The 25868-nt window shown below is 32.1% G+C and overlaps 1 protein-coding gene across 1 annotated transcript; it reads left to right on the top strand.

Annotated features, from left to right (window-relative positions):
* Positions 1 to 9410: 9410 nt before the first annotated feature.
* LOC127128702 (agamous-like MADS-box protein MADS2) lies at positions 9411 to 12639 on the top strand. Its single transcript, XM_051058079.1, has 8 exons — positions 9411 to 9852; positions 10766 to 10844; positions 10981 to 11042; positions 11139 to 11238; positions 11387 to 11428; positions 11522 to 11563; positions 12093 to 12232; positions 12328 to 12639. Exons 1-8 carry the CDS (start codon positions 9668 to 9670, stop codon positions 12425 to 12427), a joined length of 750 nt encoding a protein of 249 aa, XP_050914036.1. The 5' UTR covers positions 9411 to 9667; the 3' UTR covers positions 12428 to 12639.
* Positions 12640 to 25868: the final 13229 nt, after the last annotated feature.

Below are 25868 nucleotides of genomic sequence, written 5' to 3'. Positions count from 1 at the left end.
GAGTTGTAGTTGATTCCTCCTTGTGTACCAATGAGAGGCACATTAGAGAACTCACCATAACTATCAATAATATCCAGGCTACGCAATGCAGAATCATACCAAACAATATCATCATTAGTGAGAGACATAAGTCTCTAGGACCACCGTAGACATTGTTTGTTCTCCAAGAAAGCAGGTGTCTGAGGTAAGTGCGAGATAAACCAATTGTAGAGGAGAGGAACACAACACACAATAGTCCCACCACCTTTAGAATTCCTCAAATACAGAGAAAAATACATGTCACCCAACAGAGTAGGAACAAGATTTCCAATCAAGAAGATTCTAATGGAATTAACATCAACAAAACCGTTAATGTTAGGGAACAAGGCTAGACTATAGATGAACAATACAAAGATAGCTTCAAAAGCATCCATGCTACCGGCTTGAGCAAAAACAGTAGCCTTACCAATGAGAAACTCAGAAGTTAACCCAAGAATTCCTCCTTTCTTCACCAAATGAGCATAAATCTCAGATTTCTTCAGATGAAGAGCTTCAGCTATAATATGAGATCTCGAGATCTCCTCCAATCCACTGAAAGGTACCTTGTCAGATACGGGTATACCCAAGAGATGAGCATACTCCTCCAATGTAAGCACAAGTTGATAATCGGGAAAACTGAAGCACCGATAGAGAGGATCATCGAACTAAACGAAGACACTCAGAAGTCCTTCAACCACATCACTAGATAATACAGACAAGAGCTTCCCATGACATTGATTGAAGTCCAAGGGATCTAATACAAAGGATGACAACTTCCTTAGCTATTTCAAATTGGGACATCTGAAACTGTACTTCTCAGTGTTCCTTCATCCATAATCCATGATCTGAAAATATTTGCAAACAAGACCTCAATTTCCTTGAAATTTATTTTTCTATGATGAATGTTATGATGTGTATGTATGCACGAATGCAACAATCACAAACAAGGGATCACACACAAGGCAAGCACAAACAAAGGTCAAGCGATGGATTAAGTCATCATCAAGATCAATCATCCATTTTGGTGGATTATGGTTTTCACCTTATCAGCACCTAAGTTCCATTGATATTGATGAGACTTGATCGGATCAACCGAGAATCAAAGGGTTTGTTATGAGTCACGAGCATGGAGTCAGGTTAAGAACCATCCCAAAGGAGGGTACTAAGGATAAAAACCTGTAGATCATGTTCTAAGAAGTTCCCAGAGTCTTAATCCCATCTATCAGATATTATAGGTTAGGATGAATGACTCATCAACCCATAATATTCTCAAGAGAAACTCGTCTGAGTGTAGTATCGCATAACAACTGTTGTCAAGTCTACACCTGAACAATTTTCGCATTACGTCGTAAATAGGCCAAGTTGGGTTAAATGTTCTATGGTCTTCATCTTCTCGGACCCCAAATCATAAAAAGTAATACCTATCCACAAATGACTTGTGTGACATCAGTAACTCCAAAGAGGTCTCCACTAAGTAGATTGGTCTCAAGCCAACTTGTTAAGGACTACTCCACACAAGTTGATCATGACTATACCATCCTCCTATCTTAATTGCACTCAAGTTCGGGTTAGAACTTATCTCACCACTCAGAGATCACCAAGCACAACAAAAAAATTATATCATACAAACAACATATACAAACTTCAAATATACAAATATATACACATAAAAAAAGTAGGCTAAACCCACTGAGGACTACTCCCTAGCAGAGTCGCCACTTAATTTCTGTAGCGGTAAATTCATGACCATCAATCTATGGATAAACTTAACGTCAATAAAACCATAGTCGCCACCACGCTTTTATTATTTCCAAAGGAAAAGGGAAAAATATGAACAAAACCCAAAGATAAGAAGTTTTCTAATCAAAATTAATAAAATGCCAGAGAGTACAAGTAAGGGGGTTGGTTACACAGAGGGAATGTGTTAGCACCCAAAGTATCCTAGGTACTCCTAGGGAGACCTTTTTTATCTGTGCATATATTTTTTTGGTATAAATTATGTTTGATAAAATAGAGTGTGAGGATGAGAAAAGAATTCATTGTTTATATTTTTGTGTTTGACAAGACCTTCGGTCTTATGCCTACGTACCAACATGAAAATGAGGAATCAAAACTCCGTAGTTCGTGGTAAAAATTTCAAATGAGTTGGTGAATTGCTTTTAACAAAAGTTTAATATGAAAAGGCACAAAAGGCCAAAAATTGAAGTGGAGTTGTTAGTTCTTTTTGTCTTTTGAAATATAAGTCAATATGATTAAGTTTATTTATAAGTTTGATTAAGAAAAGATTTTAAAAATTCAATGGCATAAGGCCAAGGTTTCTAATTATTAAAACATGTCTAAGTTTGAAATCACAAGCAAAGAAAGGTTTTGAAAAGAGGGAGATGTTTTAAAATTTAAGAAATGGTAGGAGATGAAAAGGCTATCCTAAGAATAAATTAAAAGTCCAGAATTGAAAAGATCTGACCAATGGGATGCCATCCAACAAACAAGAATGTCATATAGAAACCCATTTTCCTTTGGACTTTTATCAAGCAATAAGAAATATCCGGACATCATTAAGATTGAGGCATCAAATAAAGATAGCCACATCCAAGCAAGCATTCCAATAGCTAGTAGTCTTCATTGTCTTCTAATGTATCAGATGAAATATTCCTTAAGCAACTCAGAACAAAACATCAAACACAACCAATCAAAATAAGCAGTTAAGCAGAAAGACAAAGTAGCAGATAAATCAAAGAGATCCAAAGTCTTGCATCAGATGAAAGTCACTTGTCAAGAATAACTTGGTCTCAAATGTTGGCATTGGCCAAGTCCTTTAGCATAGGGAATGTTTCCTAATCCTAAGTCCAAAAGTTCATATCAAGTCTAATAATCCACCAAATGTTTTTTAGGGTTTTTGTTGTCATTATGTGTTTTAAGGTCCTAAGACCACAAATAAAATCAAAAGCAGACAAATAATATATACAAACACAAGATATGGCTAAAATGAGCAAAATCAAAATGGACTTAAACATAAACAAGTTATATGAAATGTAAATGGAAATGGATGATAAATGACTAAAACTTAAATTCTATAATAGTAAATGACTTGAAAATAAAGCAATATTAACAAGAGTTAGTCAATGGTTAGTCAAATGTTAGTATTGAGTTTTAATTCATTAAGTCATTCTTTGGAGAACACTCAACCATTCATTCACAAGTATGGATCCTTAAACCAATACATCTTTCATGAGAAGGGCTTCAACTTGGATAATTCAACAAGTATGCCACTAGCTCCCATGAAAGGAAAAAAGATCAAGTCTCCATATAATTCGATGAAGAATGAGTGACTTACAATCTCACTTACTAGAATGATATGCCTTGAGGGTCAAATTTAGCTCTATGTTAAGCAATCGTAATTGGACTTATGTAGAAGTCACAACTATCTGAGGACGGGCAATAAAAATATGTATGTTAGAGGTTTGGTACAAAGAACCAAACTCCTAAAACATACCACACACTAAAAGAAAATGGGAAGAATATATCGCAATCATACTTGTATTGATTCATCTGACACAAGGTCATTGATGAATCCATTAGCCTTTTGAAATTAGAGATTTCATTGGTCAAATAGGGGAAAGGGAAAGAATAGGGATCAAGATGAAAAGGGAAGGGAAAATAGAAACATAAATTGATCATGAGAGGAATTTCATCAAATCAAAACCATCCATCCATTTTGGGAGATGAAATGCACATTTCATCAATCCCCTAAATCCAATGGTTTTGGTCCAACAAAAGTCAAATCAACCATGACCAAGGCCCAAACAGAAAGTTAAATAACACAAGACCATAAAAATGGCTCAACAATATTTTTTAAACAATTAATCAATTAAAAATGATTTAAATACATTTTAATTTGGTCAAAACCTAAAATCCCTTCAAAACACCAAATAAGTGGCCAAGGGATTTATCCTAGGTCAAACAAGGTCAAAGGACCTTAGGCAAAAAATTTCATGATTTTTAAAAAGTCAGAAGTATTTTTAAACAATTAAAAATATGCACAAAAACATTTAATTCATGAAACATACCAAAATCAATCAAAAAATAATTTTAATTCAGAATATGGAAGAGGAAAATATTTAAAGATTTTTGATGAAAGTCCCATATTTTTTGGATTAAAAATGAATTTATTATGAATTAAACAAAATAACACAATTAAATGAAAAATCAGAAAATATGGAAAATCAGGGGCCATTAGATCTCCCTCATTAATTGAGGTGGCAGATTTGATGGCCAAGCACGCGCGTTCCACAAACACCTCAGTAATCTGCGCCACACACATGGTAATCAAAAGCAAGGGCCATGATTATAACATTTCAAATGGATCAAAAGGTTGAGAGAGAACCAATGCACCACCGGAGCCCTAGCTCCGATCTTCTTCTCCGGTGGATCTCACCGGATTGGTCCACCACAAAGCTTCACCAAAATGAAAAACAAGGACATGGTTTTAAAGAAAAAATGCTCAAGAGCTCGAATCTGGCCTCAATTTTCTCCAATTCCAAGTATATTGAAAGATACAGGGATTGGATTTTGAGGATCGTGAACTGAGTTGCTTCGATTTAACCTCAAATCAACTCAATCTTGTTGCCTACATTGGTAGGACTTCAGCAAACCAATAATCAATCAAAATGGATGAGAAATGAGGGAGAATCGAAGAAGAGAAGCTTCTGAAATTTCACCGTCGAGTATCTTCAATTCAGCTTGATCTTGATCTGGATTTGCTTGATTCTTCCTCCTCTTGCTTGCAGTGACCAATTGAGATGAAAAAGGCAATGAATCCTTGGAGTTTGAACTTCAAAATAGAAGGTGAAATTCAAACTCGATTTCAAAGAAACCTTCAAGGAATTCTATGGTGTGAGGTTATGAGATCTCTTGGCAAAGCTTGGGCAAGGTGTGTCTGTCACTCTTGAGGCAATGCACTTGTTTATATAGCCAATGGAATTCAGTTTTGCACCCTTTGAATATTTGACAAAATTAGAAACCATGGTGCATGGATGCATGGGCAATGCATTAGGCCCAATCAATGATGTAATCCAACTTCAATTCATGCATAATGAATACTGAGGTCATCACATGGAAGCATGCAAGAGGAATGATCATTTGAATCCAAAACTTTCCAAAACAAACCCAACAAAGGATTCATGCGCAAGTCCCTCAAATCTTGTCCAAGTGAAGTGATCTTGGACTTTTTGGAAATGTGACATCAAGGGGAACAACTTTGATGTTGAATACTTTTCCATTTGGAGCTTAGATCATGATGAATTTTGAGGTGGAAGTTTGAGAAATCAAACATAATTGAAAATTTTCTAAGTACCAAGTCAAACAACCACTTCTTCCACCTTGAATAACTTTTTCTATGAGCTTCAAATGGAAAACGTTCCTTCATCAAAGTTGTATCTCTTTAAATCCTCTTAAGTTTTGACACATAGATGACCTTATTTGGATTTGGGATGAAGGAGTTATGCATTTTAGAAGTTTAGGAAAATTGCTTGTTCAATGATGATGGCCCAAAATGACCTATAATGTTTCCTCTTGGCACATGCCCTTAAAAGTTGATTTTAAAGTTTCTTAAAGAATAAAAGTTGTAGAATACATCTTGAAATTGATCATGAAACTTGTATGGCCTTCATATTATAAAAATTGAGCAAGTTATGGTCCTTGGAATTTGACCTCCTAACTAGGGCACAAACAAAATGACCTATAATCTTTCACCATAAAAAATGACTTTCCAAGCAAAACGATCTCTTTATGTCAATATTAAAGTTGTTTGGAATGTCATAAAGAGTAACGTTTCTCCTGGAATCATTTTCATATGACAAAAATTGTAGGAGATAGGGTCTAGGGAACCCCAGTTTTAACCAGTTGACTTCCTCTGGTCAATCTCTTTGAACCAACTTGCAAACTTGAAGTTTTATTGATATTAGGGACTAATTAAGGATCATATATGTATAATATGATGTAATATGAAGTATACTTTGAAATATTTGATCAAATATTGAAGAAACTTGCTGAGGAAGTCACACAAGATACCTAGATGAAATAGGGCTTCCACGACAAACAAGCTACAAACTCTTGATGATTTCTTGATCCAAATGATAAATGAAGAACATGGGGATCCATATATGCTGTATAGATTCAATATGAACCATCTCTTGACCACCTTGCATTAAGGGTCTCAAACCCTAGTTTTGAGTTTGATGAGGCATGGGTGGATGCACACACTACCTACAAAAGAAACAAAGCTATACATAGACATATTTTTGGTATTTTTGTTAGTAAACAAAGAAAAACAAAGTATGATACAATCAAATATGCTTGGTGATCTCTCCCAATACAAACCCAATGAATGAGGGGTAAAGAGGATGCCAATGTGTGATCCTAAAGCCAATGCATACGATGAGATAACATGAGGGATCTTAGGGTCAAAATCAGGGTCTTACAAAGTCATGCATAAATCTAAAAGATTTGATGATTTTGTTTGTAACAACCTTATCTCATCTCAATCTACCACACAATTAATACACCTTATCCTATTCAACCTTAACCTAAGTCACTCCCACCTGTCATCCACCTTAAATTACTACATTATTTCCATTACCTTCCAAAGTGAACCAACCACCTTCAAACAGGCCTCCGAACATGAGTGTTAGAACCAAGCCATGCTCACTGAATTACAAGCCTTGCAGGCTAATAACACTTGGATCATGACATCACTACCACCAAACAAGATGGCAATAGGGTGCAAATGGGTGTATACAATAAAAAGACATGTTGATGGATATATAGAAACATACAAAACATGATTAATCGCCAAGGGATACACACAAACTGAGGGCATTAATTACATGTACACTTTATCTCCAATTGCCAAACTGACAACTATCATACTCCTCTTAGCAACTATTGCTTCCAAACAATGGCACCTTATCTAACTTGATGTTAATAACGCCTTCCTCCATGGTGAACTTGAGAAGGAGGTCTACATGACACCACCCACAGGCTTTACTCCACCCATTCTTGAACATGTTTGCAAGATGCATAAATAATTGTATGGGTTAAAACAAACCAGTCAATAATGGTTTTCCAAGTTTTCACCTTTCTTATTTCCTTATAGTACAAGAAATCTCCCTCTTACCATTCCCTCTTCACCAAAATTAATGGTCAACACCACACACTATTTTTCTCATTTATGTTGATGACTTGATTCTTTCTGGTAATGACTTGGAAGAAATACAAAATTTAAAATCCACACTTGACATTACATTCAAAGTTAAAGACCTTGGCAATCTCCAATTCTTCTTAGGCATTGAAGTGGATTGATCCTCATTTGGCATCTCCATTTGTCAAAGAAAATATGTCGTTGAATTACTTCATGACACATGTCTCATTGGGGACAAACCTTCTCTTACACCTATAACAAAATCTCACAAATATTTTGTTTATGATGAATCGTCTCCTACTGACCCTACTACCTACAAAAGACTCATAGGAAGGTTAATTTATTTATGCACAACTTCACCCGATCTTAGTTAATTTGTCCAACAACTTAGCCAGTTTCATGTCATCACCAACCATAACTCATTTACAAGCTGCCTATCGAGTACTAGGTTACATGAAACAATCTCCATCTCAAGGATTATTCATCTCATTCAATTACACTATTCACCTTAAGACCTTTAGTGACTCATATTAGACCTCGTCTATTGACACTAGACATTCCATTACGGGCTTCTGCATATTTCTAGGAGACTCATTCATCTCTTGAAAATCTAAAAATAAATCACAGTTTCTTGTTATTACTCTGAAGCTGAGTATCAAGCACTCACATCCAGTATCAGTGAACTACAATGGTTGACATACCTGCTAACTGATTTCAATGTTCAATTCACAACTCCTGCGCTCCTATATTGTGACAATCAATCAGCTCTTCATATCACGACTAATGTCACGTTTCATAAAAGAACAAAGTACATCAAAATTGATCATGTCATCAGAGAGAAACTTAATGCTAAGATATTTCACTTATTGCCTATTCTTAGCTCTGCACAACTTGCAGACATCCTTACAAAATCCCTCAGACCTTAACCTTTTTCCTTGATCTTATTCAAGCTAAGCATATCAAACAACTACACTCCAACTTGAAGGAGAATATTGAATGATATTATATTAAGTTAGTTTTTCAGTTATAGATGTTATCATATTCTCCTAATTTTTAGAAATGTTAATTATTTGAGTTACTTGTAATTAATCTAACTTTGCATATATATGCAAATGAATAATGAATGAGGTAAGTCTCAATTTTTCCATTCAATAGATTTCACATTAATTTTTTTATTATTCTTCCCAATTGGTTATCCAAAATTAAAATATATCAATAATATAAAGAAAAAAGAAAAAAAATACAGAACCCAAATTACCTTATATTGTGAAACAAAAATCACACAAACACTAATCCATAAGAGTTGTTTTGTTACCCCTTCTAATGATAATTCCAAAATATGAAAGAAGTGAATGCAATACAAATTGCAAAGCCTAACTAAGGCATAGCTTCACTGCACTTTTCTCACTGTTTCTTCATACAATTCATAAAAAACATTTAATTATTATCATCATTATAGTTCACATAAAAAACCACTCATAACTTGACACGTGTGGAATCCATTTTAAGGTATATGACGACGTTCTGATACACTAGCTATACCTCTGTGAAAAACACTGTAGAAAATGACAAGTTTTTTTCTTTATTATAACCTTAGCTGTCACCACGCGCCATTGTCCACCACATAGATTCCAATCTAAACGAAAACACACTGTTCGTGTACAACACGCGCTAAACATGGGAGTGGGATTCGTTTTTCCTTACTATAAATACCATAACATAGAAAAGCATGGGAAAAAGAAACTTTCATGAAACTAGAAACCCTAATCTAGGTTCACTTCAATATTTTTTCCTGTGGAGATTTAAAAAAATAAATAAAAAAATATAAAAACTAAAAATAATATAAAAATATAAAAATAAGATTAAATTATAATTTTGATTCTTCAATTTATCTTATTTATAAAAATAATTTTTTATTTAAAATTTAAAAAGTATTAAATTACCACTCACAATCTTTAAAAGAAAATTGATGAAATATTATTATTTAGTTTATATTTTTATGATAAAGTTATTATTTAAAAAACAAAAATATATTTAATTTTAATTATAAAAGCATGAGAGAAATACCAAAACTATTTAAAATTAAAAATGAGTATAATAAATGGATGAATTTTTATTTATTTTTAAATTAAAAAAAGAAAAGGAAAAAACCAAAGGATAATAAAAAGGAAAGTTTAGAGAGTACAATAACATAAAATGCTATACTTTTTCTTTCCTCTATAAAATATCTCATATTTTTGCTCTAAGTTTTCTTGTTTCCTCTTTCTAGGGCTTCAAGTTTTGTTTTCAATTTGTGAAGTATTAAACTTTCTATTGTTTTCACAAATATGGTTCCATTAGGGTACTGACCCAGAAAAGAAGGATCATCCTAAGGTACCAAAGTGAAAGAAAGAGGAAAATATTGTTCAAAAATAGAAACAAAAATTATAGAAAAAATTGTTGAAACAAAAGATGGGAAGAGGAAGAGTTGAGTTGAAGAGGATAGAAAACAAGATAAACAGACAAGTAACATTTGCAAAGAGAAGAAATGGTCTTCTTAAAAAAGCTTATGAACTTTCTGTTCTCTGTGATGCTGAGGTTGCTCTTATCATCTTCTCTACTCGTGGAAAACTCTATGAGTTTTGCAGCACTTCTAAGTATGAATCTCTCTCTCTTTTTTTATATAATTTTATATATTTTTTGAAGCAATTTCTCTATGTTCACATATTAGATCTACATCTCCTTAATTGTTTCATATTATTTTAATTTTTTTTATTTAAATTTAGACAAATTTATAGCTTCTTAAATTATTTTAATAAATTCTTTTAATAATTTTTTTTGGTTTAATATTGATGGAAATGATAACAGATTTATCAGATCTAGTAAGATTGTACATGATCTGATGAATATCTAAAATGTTTATGTCCTATGTACGGTTACTTTTGTTTTAGATTGTGTTTTTTTTTTAAAAAAAATTCTTGATTTTTTAGGTTTAAATTTTTAATTGAAACCTTGTTTTTGGTTCTAAATATTCTAGATGAAGATTTTTCTTTTTGTTTTTTTTTTTTGCTTTTCCTGTTTTCATTGAAAACCTATAGTTAGGTGATTCTTTGCAGAAAGCTTTAAAATGTTATCTTTCTGGATAATACTAACTACTTCTAGTTATTACACAAAAATTCCTTTGAAAGAGAGAGTAATGCTTTTTTTTTTTGCATAAAAAATAATTTTAATTTTTTACTTAAATTAAAATATTTTGGCAGAAGCTATTAGATTATAGATAGGGTATGGATTATTATTTTATCTAAATGTAACAGTGTTTCTACATATTTATTTTGATTGTGATGTTATGTTATGTTACTTTGATATCTTCAAAGTTTCTATTGTTCTTCTTTTCTTTTTCTATTTCTATTATTATTTATTTATTTTGATCTTGTAAGAATAATTTATAATTGATGGATTCATGTAATATCTTATTCTTTTAAATATTTAAAAATTTTAATTTATTTTCATATATAATCTATATAATATTTATCATCTAAATTCCTTTTTTTTTTTTCTTCATGAAAACAGCATGCTCAAAACTCTTGATAGGTACCAGAAATGCAGTTATGGAGCTGTAGAGGTTAGCAAACCTGCGAAAGAACTCGAGGTACCGACTATTTGCGTTTATTAATTCATAATACTAAGTCTTACAATTTTTCGATTAATCTTGCAATGTTCGGTATACATTGTAATTTTGTATTTTAATTTTTTCATTTGTTTGTGTCCGCGTTCGGTTCAAGCAGAGTAGCTACCGGGAATACTTGAAGCTGAAGCAACGATTTGAGAATCTTCAACGAACACAGAGGTGAATTTTCGTATTAGAGTATTTTCGATCGAAAAAAGACAAGAAAATATAATTATTTTGACTATAAATTGTATCTCTGTGTTTCGAATATTTCAGAAATCTTTTAGGGGAAGATTTAGGTCCATTGAGTTCTAAAGATCTTGAGCAGCTTGAAAGGCAATTGGATTCATCTCTGAAGCATGTTAGGTCAACAAAGGTGTTTTTTTCATCAAAGTTTATAGATAAAGTTGATTTTTCTTATTTTCTTCAATGTGTCATTTACAATATGATTAATTGAATTGTTAGAAAGGTAAATAGTATTCATTAATTGAAATGTTTGAAATGTTTGAAACATGAATTTGTAGACACAATTCATGCTGGATCAATTAGCTGATCTTCAAAATAAGGTACATGGTTTTGACATATATGTTTAAAGAAATTAATTAATTAAGCAAATTAATGAGTGATTAACAATTTTAATCTATTGTTTTTTTTTACAGGAACATATGTTGGTAGAAGCAAACAGATCCTTGTCAATGAAGGTAAAAACTTCATGCTATTATCCATGGTTTTCTTCCCATAAGTATAAGAATACCAGGTTTGTCAGGTTTGTCAGATAGTTTAATGTTTTCAGTCATTCAGAGTCGTCTCAAGTTTTGGAATTTTAAGGTAGATTAGCGCGTAGTTTAATTAATTTTTTTTATTTAATCACGATTTGTAATATTTTAGGAGATTCTATTTAACCATTTTAGATCTTGTGCGTTAGTCTGTCTTTTATGCCCTCGAATACAGTGTGATTGCGGCCAATCATGTCTTTGTTGAAAAAAGTTCTACTCGGATAACTCTCGACCGTCCTTTCAATGTCACGGTCGTCAGATATTCAACGTTCGCCTAATCTTTCCCATATATTTCATACTTTTAAACTATGATTGAAATTTGAACCGATTGAAACAATTGAATTATGATTCGAGGTTGATCTTATGAATTTTTTTCGATACATCTTCAAACATAGTCCTTTGTTTCCTTTTTCCGATGATAAATATGATCGATACGACTAAAACCATGTTTCAGTTGGACGAAATAAACTCGCGAAATCAGTACAGGCAATCATGGGAAGCAGGCGATCAAAGCATGCAATACGGCGACCAACAGAATGCGCACTCTCAGAGCTTCTTCCAGCAACTAGATTGCAATCCAACCTTGCAAATCGGGTAATATATTATAAATTTAAATTTCCATTTTTCGTGTCAAAATATCATTTCTCTTTCGTTCATTGCACGTTCTAACTCGTGTCCGTTCGATTCAGTTCGGATTATAGGTACAACAATGTAGCATCAGATCAGATAGCTTCCACAAGTCAAGCTCAACAACAAGTGAATGGATTTGTTCCTGGATGGATGCTTTGAATTAAGCAATTAAAAGTGCTTTTTTTGATGCTGGAAAAGCAATGTGTAAATGATGATGATTATGATGATGATGATGCTACTTTGCTTCTTTTGTTTTTTTGTTTTGAGGTATAAAAACAGCTATATGACTTACTTGAAGCTGCTGCTAAACCTTTAGCCATAGACATATATGGCATTCAAGAAATTTATAATATTCAGTATCTTTGATTCAATTAATGTTTTTGTTTGGACATGTATTTTGTGAAATATTCTTCTTGTTAACACTAAAAATGAGAGCATGACCAGAATTGATTAGGTGTATGGAGCTGACAAAATGGACAATAAGAGTGTAAGATTGATTTTGATAGGTTTAATTATTTTAAATATAATTAAATTTTTTTAAGAATTGATTCTTATTTAAAACTAAGATTAGTATGAGCTTTAAACACAATTTTTAGTATTTAAATTTGTTGTTGAAAATTCATTTTAAGAAACATAAATTTATTTGTATTCAAATCTTTACGAGATTAATTCATTCAAAATTAAGTTTGAAGTCAAATTGCTTTGTCGGTATTAGTGTGATTTCTTCTCTATTTTGATGTTTGATTACATTTTAGATTTTTTTTCCTTATTATTTTATTGTTATTTTGATTCATCGTTATGTTGTATTTTTGATTTACCATTTATCAAAGTTGTTGTAACTCATAGATATCCCTAGTTCTAACTTAGGTTGAAACCAATCAATATTTTTTTATTTATAAATTGAGTATTTGATTTTATGAAATCAATCAATTTTTATCGGACTGCAGTAGGATCTGCGATGTTTTATGTGATAAAGTGTTAGGCGTTTAAAAATCAGCACATGAATAAAGTAAGTGTAATAGACATGGAGAAATTGTGTTTGATGTGTGGTAAGCTTATACATGATAAGAATATAAATGACAGTATTAGAGAAAGAGTTTGGGGTAACACCTATAGTAGAAAAGATGGTGGAGAATAGATTTTGGAGGTTTGAGCATTTAGAGAAAAGACTTATAGATTTTGTTGAAAGGAGAATAGATAAGATGAAGATGAGTCAAATAGCTAAAGGTAAAGGAATAATTAGGAAAACTATAAGGACAACTAATAAGAAAGATCTTGAGATTAACGATTTAGATAAAAGCATGGTCCTATATAGAACATAACAGAAAAAGTTGATCCAGGTAACTAATTCCATTTAGTGAGATAAGGTTTGGTTGCTGTTGTTGAGTATTTAATTAAAAGAAAAAAATTTATGATTTGAATCACAAGTTAGAAGATTTGAAACAAGATTTTGTTTAAGCTTGATTCGAGTTTCACTGACACTTGAGTCACGAGTAAATGAGAAATTTAGAATTTGACACTTGTAATAATTTTAAATTAGTGGAAAATCAACAAAATTTTAATGGTTTGTCATTGGATAATGGATTTGGTGCAAGCAAGGACGACGCATGGAACAAATATAAATAGGGGTATTATTCTTTCTATCCATCTCTTTTAATTTCTCCTTAGCTTGTATCATTTTAGGGTTTTATCGCTTTATAAAATTGTATGATTTTAGAGCTTATCACTTTCTATAATTGTATATCATTAAGTTCTCATTTATATTGTTTTAATGTTTAAGCTTATGCATGTGTTAGATCTTGTCTGCTAAATATTCTCTCTTAGGATTATATTTGTACAAACTTGTAGTATTAGATTCTCATTCTATTAATAAAATTCTACTGAAACATATCATTGTGAATCATATTTGATTAATTGGCACATTATTTGTTAGTAATTTCACTAGTCTAATTTTCACAGTATGTTTTATAACACATCTTTTCAAAAACTTTTGCTCCCGCATAATTTTAAAACTCTAATTTCGAAAAACTTTTTGAAACATTTTTTTAATTGGGGAATGTCTATTTAACACCCCCCCTCTTTCCAGACCATTCTACTTACATATTTAACTTAACAATTCGAAATCAAGAGTTGGAATTTTGATCACGTCTCGCGCACTCAAAAGTTGTGAATATGGACTATGACGACCCGAAAGGGGGCGTATAATATATAATTTATTTTCAAGGGAGAAAAAATGAGTATTGAAAAGAGTGCATGTTTGCTCACTTAATGTCCGTATATAAAATTCTTTTGGTAGCCATCGATGATGGTCCTTTTGGTCCAAAAAATAATGTCAATGGTGTGTGTGTTTCGAAATCCCCAAAGGACTGGAATTATAAAGAGACTAATAAGCCTCCCATGATTTGAAATTTAGAAATATATTAATTTCCACCTTAAGCGCTAATGTGTATTTCTCGATTTTAGATTGTAAAAGGCTAAGACAATGTGGGACACTCTCCAAGTCCCCAATAAGGGAACGAAAGACACAAACAATCTAATATTCACATATTAACTTAGGAATATGAGTTATTTTGTATGAATCCCGATGTAACTGTAGCTTCCATGCATATGCTCTTTGTTCACACGATAAACAAGTTTGAAAGTTTAAGAAAGACTTTATCTAACTAAGATTATGCTAATGTTAAGATTTATGTGAAGGTAATGTTAAATGAAAGAGACTGTTGTAAAGAGTCCAATGATATTAAAACTCTTTTATACTCTCTTTGGAAAGCTTATTGAATATGAATATAAGTTGAAAATGCTCAATGCAAGTGAAGCAAATATGAAAAAATATAGTTAAAGAGGAAAAGAGAAGTATCTCCTTGAAGGCATCCTCTTCTAAGGATAAAGTAAAGGATGATGAAGATAATTCAAATGAGGACTCTTAAAAGGATGAAGAGATGAGTTTATTTGTTAAACGGTACAACAATTATATGAAGAGAAATTGTCTAAAGCCTTCGGATAAAAACTTTGTGAAATTTAAAAGATCTAATCCTCCAAGGAAATGAGAATACAATGAGAAGAAAGAAGCAAGATACATGATTTGAATATGATAAAAGTTATCACCACAAAAACAATTATCCAAGCTTGTCGAAGGACAAGAACAAGGAAGAGTTCTATAAGTTCAAGAAAAAAGGTAAAACACATAGATCATACATTATTTAGGAAGAAGATGAAAACTAATCATCTTATAACACTAGTTTAAATAAAAAAGTAGCTAATCTTTATTTGATGGCACGTCACAAACAAAAATACACGGAAATAAGTGTCTCTGACACCTATTATTTACCTTTGTATAATGAATTATCTAAGACTTTTTATGAAATGCATTATGATACTCTAAAATATTTTAAGAAAATTGTTCTCAAAAGAAAAAGACTTTAAAACTTGAGGCAACAATTTTAAAATTTTAAAATTCTTTAGAATCATCACTTGTTACTGACAAAGTATGTATCTCTCAAACTTTTATATAAGGTTTTTTTTTCAATAAGAAAATTAAATTGAAAAATAGAGCACAAAGAGTGTTCTTCCAACATTACTGATTTCTCAATTTAATCTGAGATAATCCATACAATTTCTCCAGCAATTGTAAAAAGAAATAAACAGCTTACTTCTAAGATCAATAACAAGCCAACTCTAACAATTTTAATATTTAGAACAATATCTTCCACCCTTTGATGATGTCCGACCATGGTTGTAAAACCCCCAATTTATAGATTATTATTTTATTTAATTATTGGCGTATTTAATTATGTGTTATTTGGTATTTATGGATATTTTGATAATTTAATAATTAACAGAAATATAGAGTTTGAATGCGTAGAAATAAAATATAATTTATTTATATTATTAGAGATAATTAGATAATTTTAATTATTAAATAATAATTGGAGAAAATAAAATTATTAAGACTAATTCATATTTTTAAGGATTTTTATTAAATATTTATTTAATTGAAAATTTTATTTAATTAAAATAATATAAATATAAGAATTGTGAGTTATGGGATGAAATTAAAAGTTTAATGAAATTTGAGTGTCAAGGAGTAATAGCCAAGAGTTGAGAATTAACAAAAACCTTTTTAGGTTGTTTAAATAGAAAAAGTGAGAAATTGAGATTTAGTTAGATATGTAAAAGTGGATAATAGAGAAAGATGCAAGTAACCCTAAGGAGCTATAGGAAGGATAAGCCACAATCAAAACTTTAAGAGATTATTCAATTCTAAGGTAAGAGGGAAATTTCCATACTAATGGATGATCATAAGTATAGCCAGGATGGAGAGAGGTCCTTGCTCTCCCATCAACGTCATGGTTAATGCTCTGTTTTCTTTTTGTAATATATTTGGCCAAATAAGGTTTGAGAAAACCTTATTGGCATCGATCGATAAATAACTTAGTTTCTTTATGTTACAGTAGATGACCACTTGAGATTTGAGATAAATCTCATATGGTCACCGTGAATGGTTGTTATTGATAAGAATGTGTATTGTTGTATTTTGTTGTAACATGTGTTGTAATATAATTTTACTGATGTCTTTTGTAACATCCTAATTTTCCATACCTTAAATAACATATCCAATTATATTTGAGATTTTAACATCGCTAATTATTATAAACTAAACATTGAAACTAGCAGCTATAATAACTCATTTATCAATTAATTACCATTTATTTTTATTATTAATATTATTATTCGATTTGAATATCATCGTTTTATTTTACAAACTAAACTTTAAAATTAGTACTTCGGTATTTAATTTTAAGTTAATTATTTATCCATATTATTTTTATTATTATTAGTTTTATTTTTTTTATTATTATTTAATTTGAATATCACCATTTTACTCTACAAATTAATCTTTAAAAAAATAGTAAATAAAATATTCTTAAATTAATAAATATATCAAATAATTATCCTTGTTATTTTCATTCATTCATTCACAAATCATCTTTCTTACCTTTGCATTTCTTTCCTTCTCTAGTTTTATCATATAGCAATATTAGTTTTAATTATTGAGATTCTCACGGTGTCGGTTCGTAGCTTTTAGAGCTATTTTATGGTCAAAGTTCTTCTAAAATTTCAAAAGAGTTTTATACGTCAAAGTTCTGCCCAAATTATTTTTATAAGTAACCGGTAGGCCAGTATAATGTCCAATTTATTTTAATTATATTATTTTAATTATATTATTTATATAAAGTTTATTTTAAGATTTCTATTTAAATTTTCGTTCAGACGTCGAGATATTGAACTTATAAAGTTCAAGATAAATTTTACGATTTCAAGTCATTATAATGCCCAAATATTATTATAAAATTAAAATATTATTAGGAATATACTATTGATAATTTTATAAAACGAACAAATCTAAACGGAGGTATAGTCTAATTTATACTTGAATTTAATAATTATTTAAATATAGTGGTGTAGCGGTAAATTCATGACCGTCGAGTTATGGATAAACTCGACTTCAATAAAATCAGAGTCATCACCGTGCTTTTAAATTTTTCAACGGAAAATGGAAAAGTACGAACAAAATCCAAAGCTAAGAAGTTTTCAAATCAAAACTAATAAAATGTCAGAGATTACAGGTTAAGGGGTTGATTACATAGAGGGGAGGTATTAGCACCCAAGGTGTCTTATGTACTCCTAGGGAGTCCTTTTTTGCGTGCAAGTGTTTTGGTTGAAAAGATGTTTGATAAAAATATAGATTGGGGTATGAGAAAATAATTCATTGATTATATTTTGTGTTTGACAAGACCTTCAGTCTTATGCCTACGTACCAACATAAAAATGAGAGATCAAAACTTCATAGTTCGTGGTAAAAATTTCAAAGATGTTGGTGAATTGGTTTTAAAAAAAGTTTAAAAGAAATGACACAAAAATGCCAAAGATTTAAATGATGTTGTTAGCTATTTTTGTCTTTTGAAATTAAATTCAATACGGTTAAGTTTATTTACAAGTTTGATTTAAGAAAATATTTGAAAATTCAATGACATAAGGTCAAAGTTTTTACTCATTAAAATAAGTATAAGTTGAAAACACAAACAAAAAAGGTTTTGAAATGAGGGAGAGATTTTGAAATTAAAGAAGTGGAAGGATATGAAGGGACTACCGTAGACAAAAATTAAAAGTTAAGAGTTGAAAAGATCTGACCAATGGAATATAATCCACAAGACAAGAATGTTAGATAGAAACTCATTTCCTTTTGACTTTTAAGTAAGCAATAAGCATAACCACCTGAGCAATCAATATGAAGATCAGAGGCATCAAATAAAGATGGCCATAACATCTAAGCAAGCATTCCAAAAGCAAGCAGTCTTCAGTGTCTTCAAAAGGTCTCAGATAAAATATTCATTGTGGCAAACTCATAGAAATAATCATCAGATATGAAAAATAAGATCAAAATAACAATTTAAACACAAATATAAAGTAACAAGTAAATCAAAGGGGAACTCAAGGCTTGGTATCAAATGAATGGCATTGGCCAAGATAGTTCAGTCTCAAATAGTGACACTTGCCAGGTCCTTAAAGCATAGGGAAGTTGCCTATTCTAAGTCCAAAAGTTCAAATCAAATCGAGCAGTCCACAAAGATATTTTTAAATGTTTTTGTTGTTATTAAGTATTTTAAGGTCCTAAGACCACAAACAGAACAAAATTACAAGCACATAATATATACAATCACAAGATATGGCTCAAGTGAGCAAAGTAAAAAGGACTGAAACATAAACGTCTTGCATCAAATGTAAATGGCAATGAATGATAAATGTACTAAAATTTAAATCGCATTAAGTAAATGACATAAAAGTAAAGCAAATAATAAAGGGAGTTAGTCAAATGTTAGTGAAGAGTTGTAATTGTTTAAGTCATTCTTTGGAGAACACTCAATCATTCCTTCACAAGTATGAAGACATGAACCAAGACATCATCTATGAGAAGGGCTCCAACTTGTATAAATCAAAAAGCAAGCCACTAGCTCTCATAAATGAAAAAAAAAGTTAAATCTTCACACACTGCCATGAAGAATGAGATACTTACAATCTCACTTACAAGAATGTTATGCCTTTTAGGACAAATTTAGATCTATTTTAAGCAATTGTAATTAGACTTATGTAGAAGTCACAACTATCTAAGGCCGGGCAATAAAAATATTGGTATTAAAGCATGCCACAGACATGGTATAAAGAACCAAACTCCTAAAACATACCACACACAAAAATAAAATGGGAGGGACATATCTCAATCAGACTCATGTTGATTCATCTGACACAAGGTCATTGATGAATCAACTAGCATTTGACTTTTAGAGAAATCATTGATCAATGATGGATTGGGGAAGAAGAGGGATGAAGATGAAGAGGTAAGGGGAAATAGAAACCCAAATTGATCATAGGGAATTTTATCTGATCAATACTATCCATTCATTTTGAGGGATGAAATGTACATTTCATCAACCCCTAAATCCAACAGTATTAATCAAATGGAAGTTCAAATCAGCCATGATCAAGGCCAAACAGAAGATCAAACAACACAAGGTCAACCAAATGGCTCAACAATATTTTTAAACATTTAAATAATTAAAAATCAATTTTAAAATGAATACAAATGCATTTTTTAATGTAAAACCTCAAATCCCTTCAAATCATCAAATAAATGGCCAAGAGATTTATCCTAGGTCAAACAAGGTCAAAGGACCTTAGACAAAAACATAGTTGAAAGTTTTCTAAGTTAAAAGTCAAATGACCATTTTTTCCACCTTGAATAACTTTTGCTACGAGCTTCAAATGAAAATGGTTCCTTATTCAAAGTTGTACCTATTTCATTTATCTTTAATTTGGTCATAAATTTGACACCATTTGAATCTTCCATGAGGGAGTTATGGATTTTAGAAGTTGAGGAAAATTGCTTGTTCAATGATGATGGCCCAAAATGACCTATAATGTTTCCTCTTGGTACATGCCCTTGCAAGTAGAATTTGACATTTCTCAACGAAGAAAAGTTGGATAAGACATCTTGAAATTGATCACTAAACTTGGATGGACTTTATATCATAAAAATTGAGCAAGTTATGATCCTTATAAGTTGACCTTCTACCTAGGGCACAAACAAAATGACCTATAATCTTTCACCATAAAAAATGACTTTCCAAGCAAAATTAGCTCTTGATGTCAACACGAAAGTTGTGTTGGAATGTAATAAAGAGTAATTTTTCTCTTAGAATCATTTTCATATGACAAAAATTGTAGGAGATGGGGTCTAGGGAACCCTATATTTGACCAATTGACTTCCTATAGTGAACCTCTTTGAACCAACTTGCAGACTTGAAGTTCTTTTGCTCTTTGGGGGATCATGGAGAATAATATATGCTTGAGATGAAGTAAAATGGAGTATCCCTTGATCTCTTTAACCAATTGTTAAAGAAACTTGTTGAGAAAGTCACATAAGATATCCAGATGAATTAGGGCTTCCAAGGCAAACAAGCTTAAAACTCTTGATGAATTCTTGATCAAATTGACAAATAAAGAACATGGGGATCCATATATGATGCTTAGAACCAATGTGAACCTTTCCTTGATTGATCTCTTGCGCTGAGGGTCTCAAACCTTAGATGTGAGCTTAATGAGGCATAGGTGGATGCACACACTACCTACAAAAGAAATGAAACTACACTAGACATATTTTTGATATTTTGGTTAGTAAACAAATAAAAAAAAGTATGATACAATCACAAATGTGCTTGGTGATATCTCTTAATACAAACCCAATGAATGGGGGATGGGGAGGATACCAAGGTGTGATCCCAAAGCCAATGCAAATGATGAGATAACATGAGGGATCTTATGGTCAAAATTAGGGTCTTACAGCTGCACCTATTTAAGGACATTCTAGCAAAGGATCTGAAGGTTAAAATCTTCGTAAAATCTCGGTAGAATGGACTTAAATAACAACATCAAGAAACAAATTTTGGTCCTTAAGAGACCTCATGATGCATATGATATGAATTCAAAAATAATCTTTGTGTGGAATATATTGCCACAAAGGAAAAGAATATGGAGAGACTGAAAGTCCGCAGGAGCATAATGCATTCCATAAGGAAAACTCATTGGGGGGACAAAGACTATGGAGATAAAAGTTATACGTAGGCCAGGCTACGGCTTGAAAAATGATGGAGACACAAGGGGATTTCCATGAATATAAATCAATGGAAAGACTCGGTTTGGGGAAAAGGAAGTTTGCATGTATTTGGATAACACCAACACAACACAATATATCCGCGGGGAAAGAGAGTAGATCAAAACAAAGCCGAAATACTCAAGCAAAAGGAAATTCGATTTCACAAAGAAATACAAACCTAAACTCAACTGGGGAATAAAAAAATTTAACACAGGAGTAAAAGAGACATATTATCTATCACCGGTTACTAGGTAGGAAGATAATATACTTGGACCGAGGGACATCGTTACCGGTTAAGGTAAACATATCAAGGATGACTCACTGAGGAAAAATGAGGAATATTCATTACCGGTTACTGGGTAAGAATAACCTACTGGGGAAAAAGAAACTAAATAGGATTTACAACTACCTTTTTACTAGGTAGAAGACCAAAGGAAGAATATTCGTCACCGGTTAAAGTGAACATATAAAGGATAGACTGCCGGGGAGAATATTCGTCACTGGTTAAGGTAAACATTTCAAAGATAAACTCGCAAAGAAATAGGGTTTACATCTACCGGTAACTGGGTAGAAGACCGAAAAGAGAATATTTGTCACCGGTTAAGGTGAACATATCAAGGATAAACTCAAAGGGAAAAATACTCGTCATCGGTTAAGATGAACATATCAAGGATAAACTTCCGAGAAAAATAGGATTTATAACTACCTTTTTACTGGGTAGAAGACCACCAAAAGAGAGTATCTGTCACTGGTTAGAGTGAACATATCAAGGATAAACTCAAAGGGAAGAATAGGATTTATATCTACCATTTACTGGGCAGAATACCAAACAAGAGAATATTCGTCATTGGTTAAAGTGAACATATCAAGGATAGACTCACTGGGGAAAGAAGGATTTACAACTACCTTTTTACTGGGTAGAAGACCAAACATGAAGAATGTCCATCACCGGTTAAGATGAACATATCAAGGATAAACTTGCTGGGGAAACGAAAAAAATGAATTCGTTGGGGAAATCAAAGAAGTAAATTACCTTTTACCGATTACTAGGTAAATCACAAGTAAAGTACTCAACCATCAAGAAGGATATTACCGGTTGTAATATCCCAAAATTTACCCTTCATTTTTCATAGAAGCATGGGATTATGTTGTACACTTCATTAGCATCATATTAGGTCATACTCATTGCATACTACATTAGTGACATGGAGATCAGGTTTTGATCGATCACTCCTTAGCAGAAGGAGCCCCACAAAGCAAGATTGAGAATTGGACTTCATTTTCTAAGTATACAAGTCTCAAGAGTCTCAGGGGTCTCCAAATATCTTATTATGGTCCTCAGTTCATCAGTGAAGGATTCAAAGCTATCAGAGTGTTCATCTGGATTTAATCAGAAATTAGGGTTTCATGGCTACCTGCAACAGGAAATGTTTGGTTGGAAGTAGAGGAGCTCATCCATGTCATGATTAGAGAGGAATCTTGGCCTAGGAAGATTCACAATTATCTCAGAAAGATCCATTGGCGATCAGTGCAATCAGTTCCTGATCATTTTGCCCTAAAACTAGGGTTTGGTATAAAATCAGTTTATTTCTGATTCTTTGGGTGAAACTCTTTTCCATGGCCCTCCATATGTCCACAAGGGTCTACATACAAAAAATAAGCTCTTTATTTGAGCTAGAAGTGCTTCAATTGATCAATGGAATCGGGAATCAGACAGTTTGGGAAATGTCAACTATGGGGCCAGAAAAGTCAACTCTTGACATTTTGAGAGTGGAATCTCAAAATACATGCCTAGGGAATCCTACATGTGAAATTTTATCAAGGTTGGATCATGGATTCATCATTTAATCAGGAATTGGAAAAGTTACTTAATTTGGAAATGGTTGACTTTCCATTTAGGGCAAGTTTTCATGATCGTTGCACTCACTTTAATCCCATTTTGCATCAAGATAAAAGCTCCATTTGAAAATTTCTCCAACATGAAAGTTGTTCCTCTTGTTCCAAGATTTCTATATATATAAAGTTTGCTCCATTCGGATTAGAATTGAGAAAGTTATGCTTAGTCAAAGTGAGATATGTTTTTAAAACACTTAGAAAAATTTCTAAGTCCAAAATCTTCAAAAATTGTCAAGACTTCTTGGCAAGTTTTCTTGCACTTCAAGGCATTATTTGAAAATACTTTCTTCACAACAATTGTACCTTGACATGTCCTCTTTCACATCCTTTTGGAATCATCTCATTTGGATCCATGGTTTGAGAGATACATTCATTTAAAATGGGCACCATGACTTGACTTTCTAGGCAGATTTTGGGCTTGGCTGGCCCAATCAGATTTTCTAAGCATGCTGCACAAACCAGTCACGTTTTTTTTCACCTATTTTGGCCATGCATTGGACATCCATTCACTTAAGTTTGGCCCAAAATAACAACATTTTACACCTCACTTCACACTTTTATTCTTATGGATAAATCACTTATTAAAAAGCCCATGAGAACACCTAATCCACCCTATTTAAGAAGCCGAAACCCTAACCCTAAAGGAGCATTGGAATTTCGTGGCAAAGGGGAAAAGTTTCATCACATATCAGATTCCATTCCACTTCTATTTTCCATTAGGTACTCATCTCTTCCATGGTCATGTTTTGATATATCTACGCTTGCTTGCCATATTCATCACCATTAATCCTTCCATTTTCATATTTCTTTTTCTTATTTAAAATATTTCCTTCGTCCATAAAATTACCCAAAAATATTTTTCACTTTTCTTAACGTTTTATTTAATTTTATATAATTTTTATTTTCGTATTTTTATAATATTAATATTTTACTTTAATTATTTATTCTAAATGGTCCATTTTAACACACTTTTTTTATTGATTTTATTTTTATGACTTAAAATTATTGTTAGCATTTGATTTTTGGGATGAAGGTTTACCACTATCTCATGGCCAACCTGACCTTTTTTTGGAATTTTATTTCACATTTTCAATTTATTTTGGATTTATTTTTGACCTAGTTTGGTTGGTGGACTTTTACTTTGACTTCTATTTATTTTAATTAATTCACGTACCAATTTTCATTATTTTTACAATCTTTTTGGGGGATGATGATGTCCTTACCCCACCTTATTTATTTTAATTTTTCATAACTTTCTTGATTAATTTTCTATTTATTTGTTATTTTTTAAGTTGACTTGAATTTTCAGTTGACTTCTTTACGATCGATGTTTGACTTAGGGATTGCTTATGCCAATTGAAGAGATATTTTGATCCTCCCTCGTTCATCTCATATGCCATGTATTAGAGGCCTTTTACCTTGATTTTATTTGGTCCTTACCTCATGTCCTGATTAAATTATTCAGTGGACCCTTCGTGTGCATATTTTCATCTGTTTGATTCATCTGTTATGTTTTATACTTGTTTCTCTCATTCATGCTTTCTATTGCTTGATTATTTAACATGTTCATACTCCCATGCATTGTTTAAACGCTCCATTATTTGATTTTTTGGTTTGATTATATATTGTTTATTTATCCGATCTGATTGATAAGTGTTGCCTACTTGTATGATGTATGAGGCATATATTCTTATTGTTTGTTTGCCATGAACAATCCCCATTCATAACAAATGTATCCCTCTCCCATAAAGTGTATAATATTTATTTCTTTATTTCTTTAGTCACCTGTTAATACAAGAATTAAAACAAACATCCGATAACCATTTCAAAATAAGATCAAAAGCTCGATCCAACGTCGAGTAATCATTTTCAAAACTTAACAGAACTAGCACGCATTCATCCATCCTCTTGTAAGTCGATTGCCTCAGGCATCACCATCTACCTGTAAGTCGATTGCCTCCGGCATCGCCATCTGCCCTTATCCGTAACTCCTCTCCGCGCTCCATCTGTCGACTCTTGTTCCGTTTAAGTAGCACCCATTAGGTAGAACCCTTTGTATGATAACATAGGTAGAATTCCCTTATTCTTTGCATGCTAACATTAAGTAAATATTCCCCTTTGTAAATCCTAACACATAGGTCCATATTGCATGACAACTCTAGAGTAGAGCTTCCCCACTTTTAGACCTTCCATGCGTCTCCGATCTTGTGGCATGTCAGTCCGTTCTATTGCAAAGAGGTACCTGCCTAAGACTCGATTCAGCGAGCTGCGACACCTACTGCTAGGACGTTGAACACACTGCCCACCCTCCTTTGACACAGCTGGTTTCCTCTTTTGTAAGTCCATGTTCAGATAGAAATCCTTAACCACTAGTTAGCCGAATTGCGTTTTGCTCTGATTCTCATTCCAGATGAGATACGTAGGCATAAGACGCGACGTCTTACCGAGCACACATCTCTTTAACCCATAGGTAGCCGAGCTACGAAGACTCTG

This window comes from Lathyrus oleraceus, chromosome 3 (assembly GCF_024323335.1).
Source record: "Lathyrus oleraceus cultivar Zhongwan6 chromosome 3, CAAS_Psat_ZW6_1.0, whole genome shotgun sequence".
Taxonomy (NCBI): Eukaryota; Viridiplantae; Streptophyta; class Magnoliopsida; order Fabales; family Fabaceae; genus Lathyrus; species Lathyrus oleraceus.
Note: the sequence above shows the minus strand (reverse complement) of the source record. Positions and strands in the feature narration are given on the sequence as shown.

Coding starts and splice junctions, on each gene's coding strand:
- LOC127128702 (XM_051058079.1), top strand. CDS start 9,668: ATGGGAAGAGGAAGAGTTGAGTTGAAGAGGATAGAAAACAAGATAAAC. Junction 10,845..10,980: donor AACCTGCGAAAGAACTCGAG/GTACCGACTATT, acceptor CGGTTCAAGCAG/AGTAGCTACCGGGAATACTT. Junction 12,233..12,327: donor AATCCAACCTTGCAAATCGG/GTAATATATTAT, acceptor CGTTCGATTCAG/TTCGGATTATAGGTACAACA.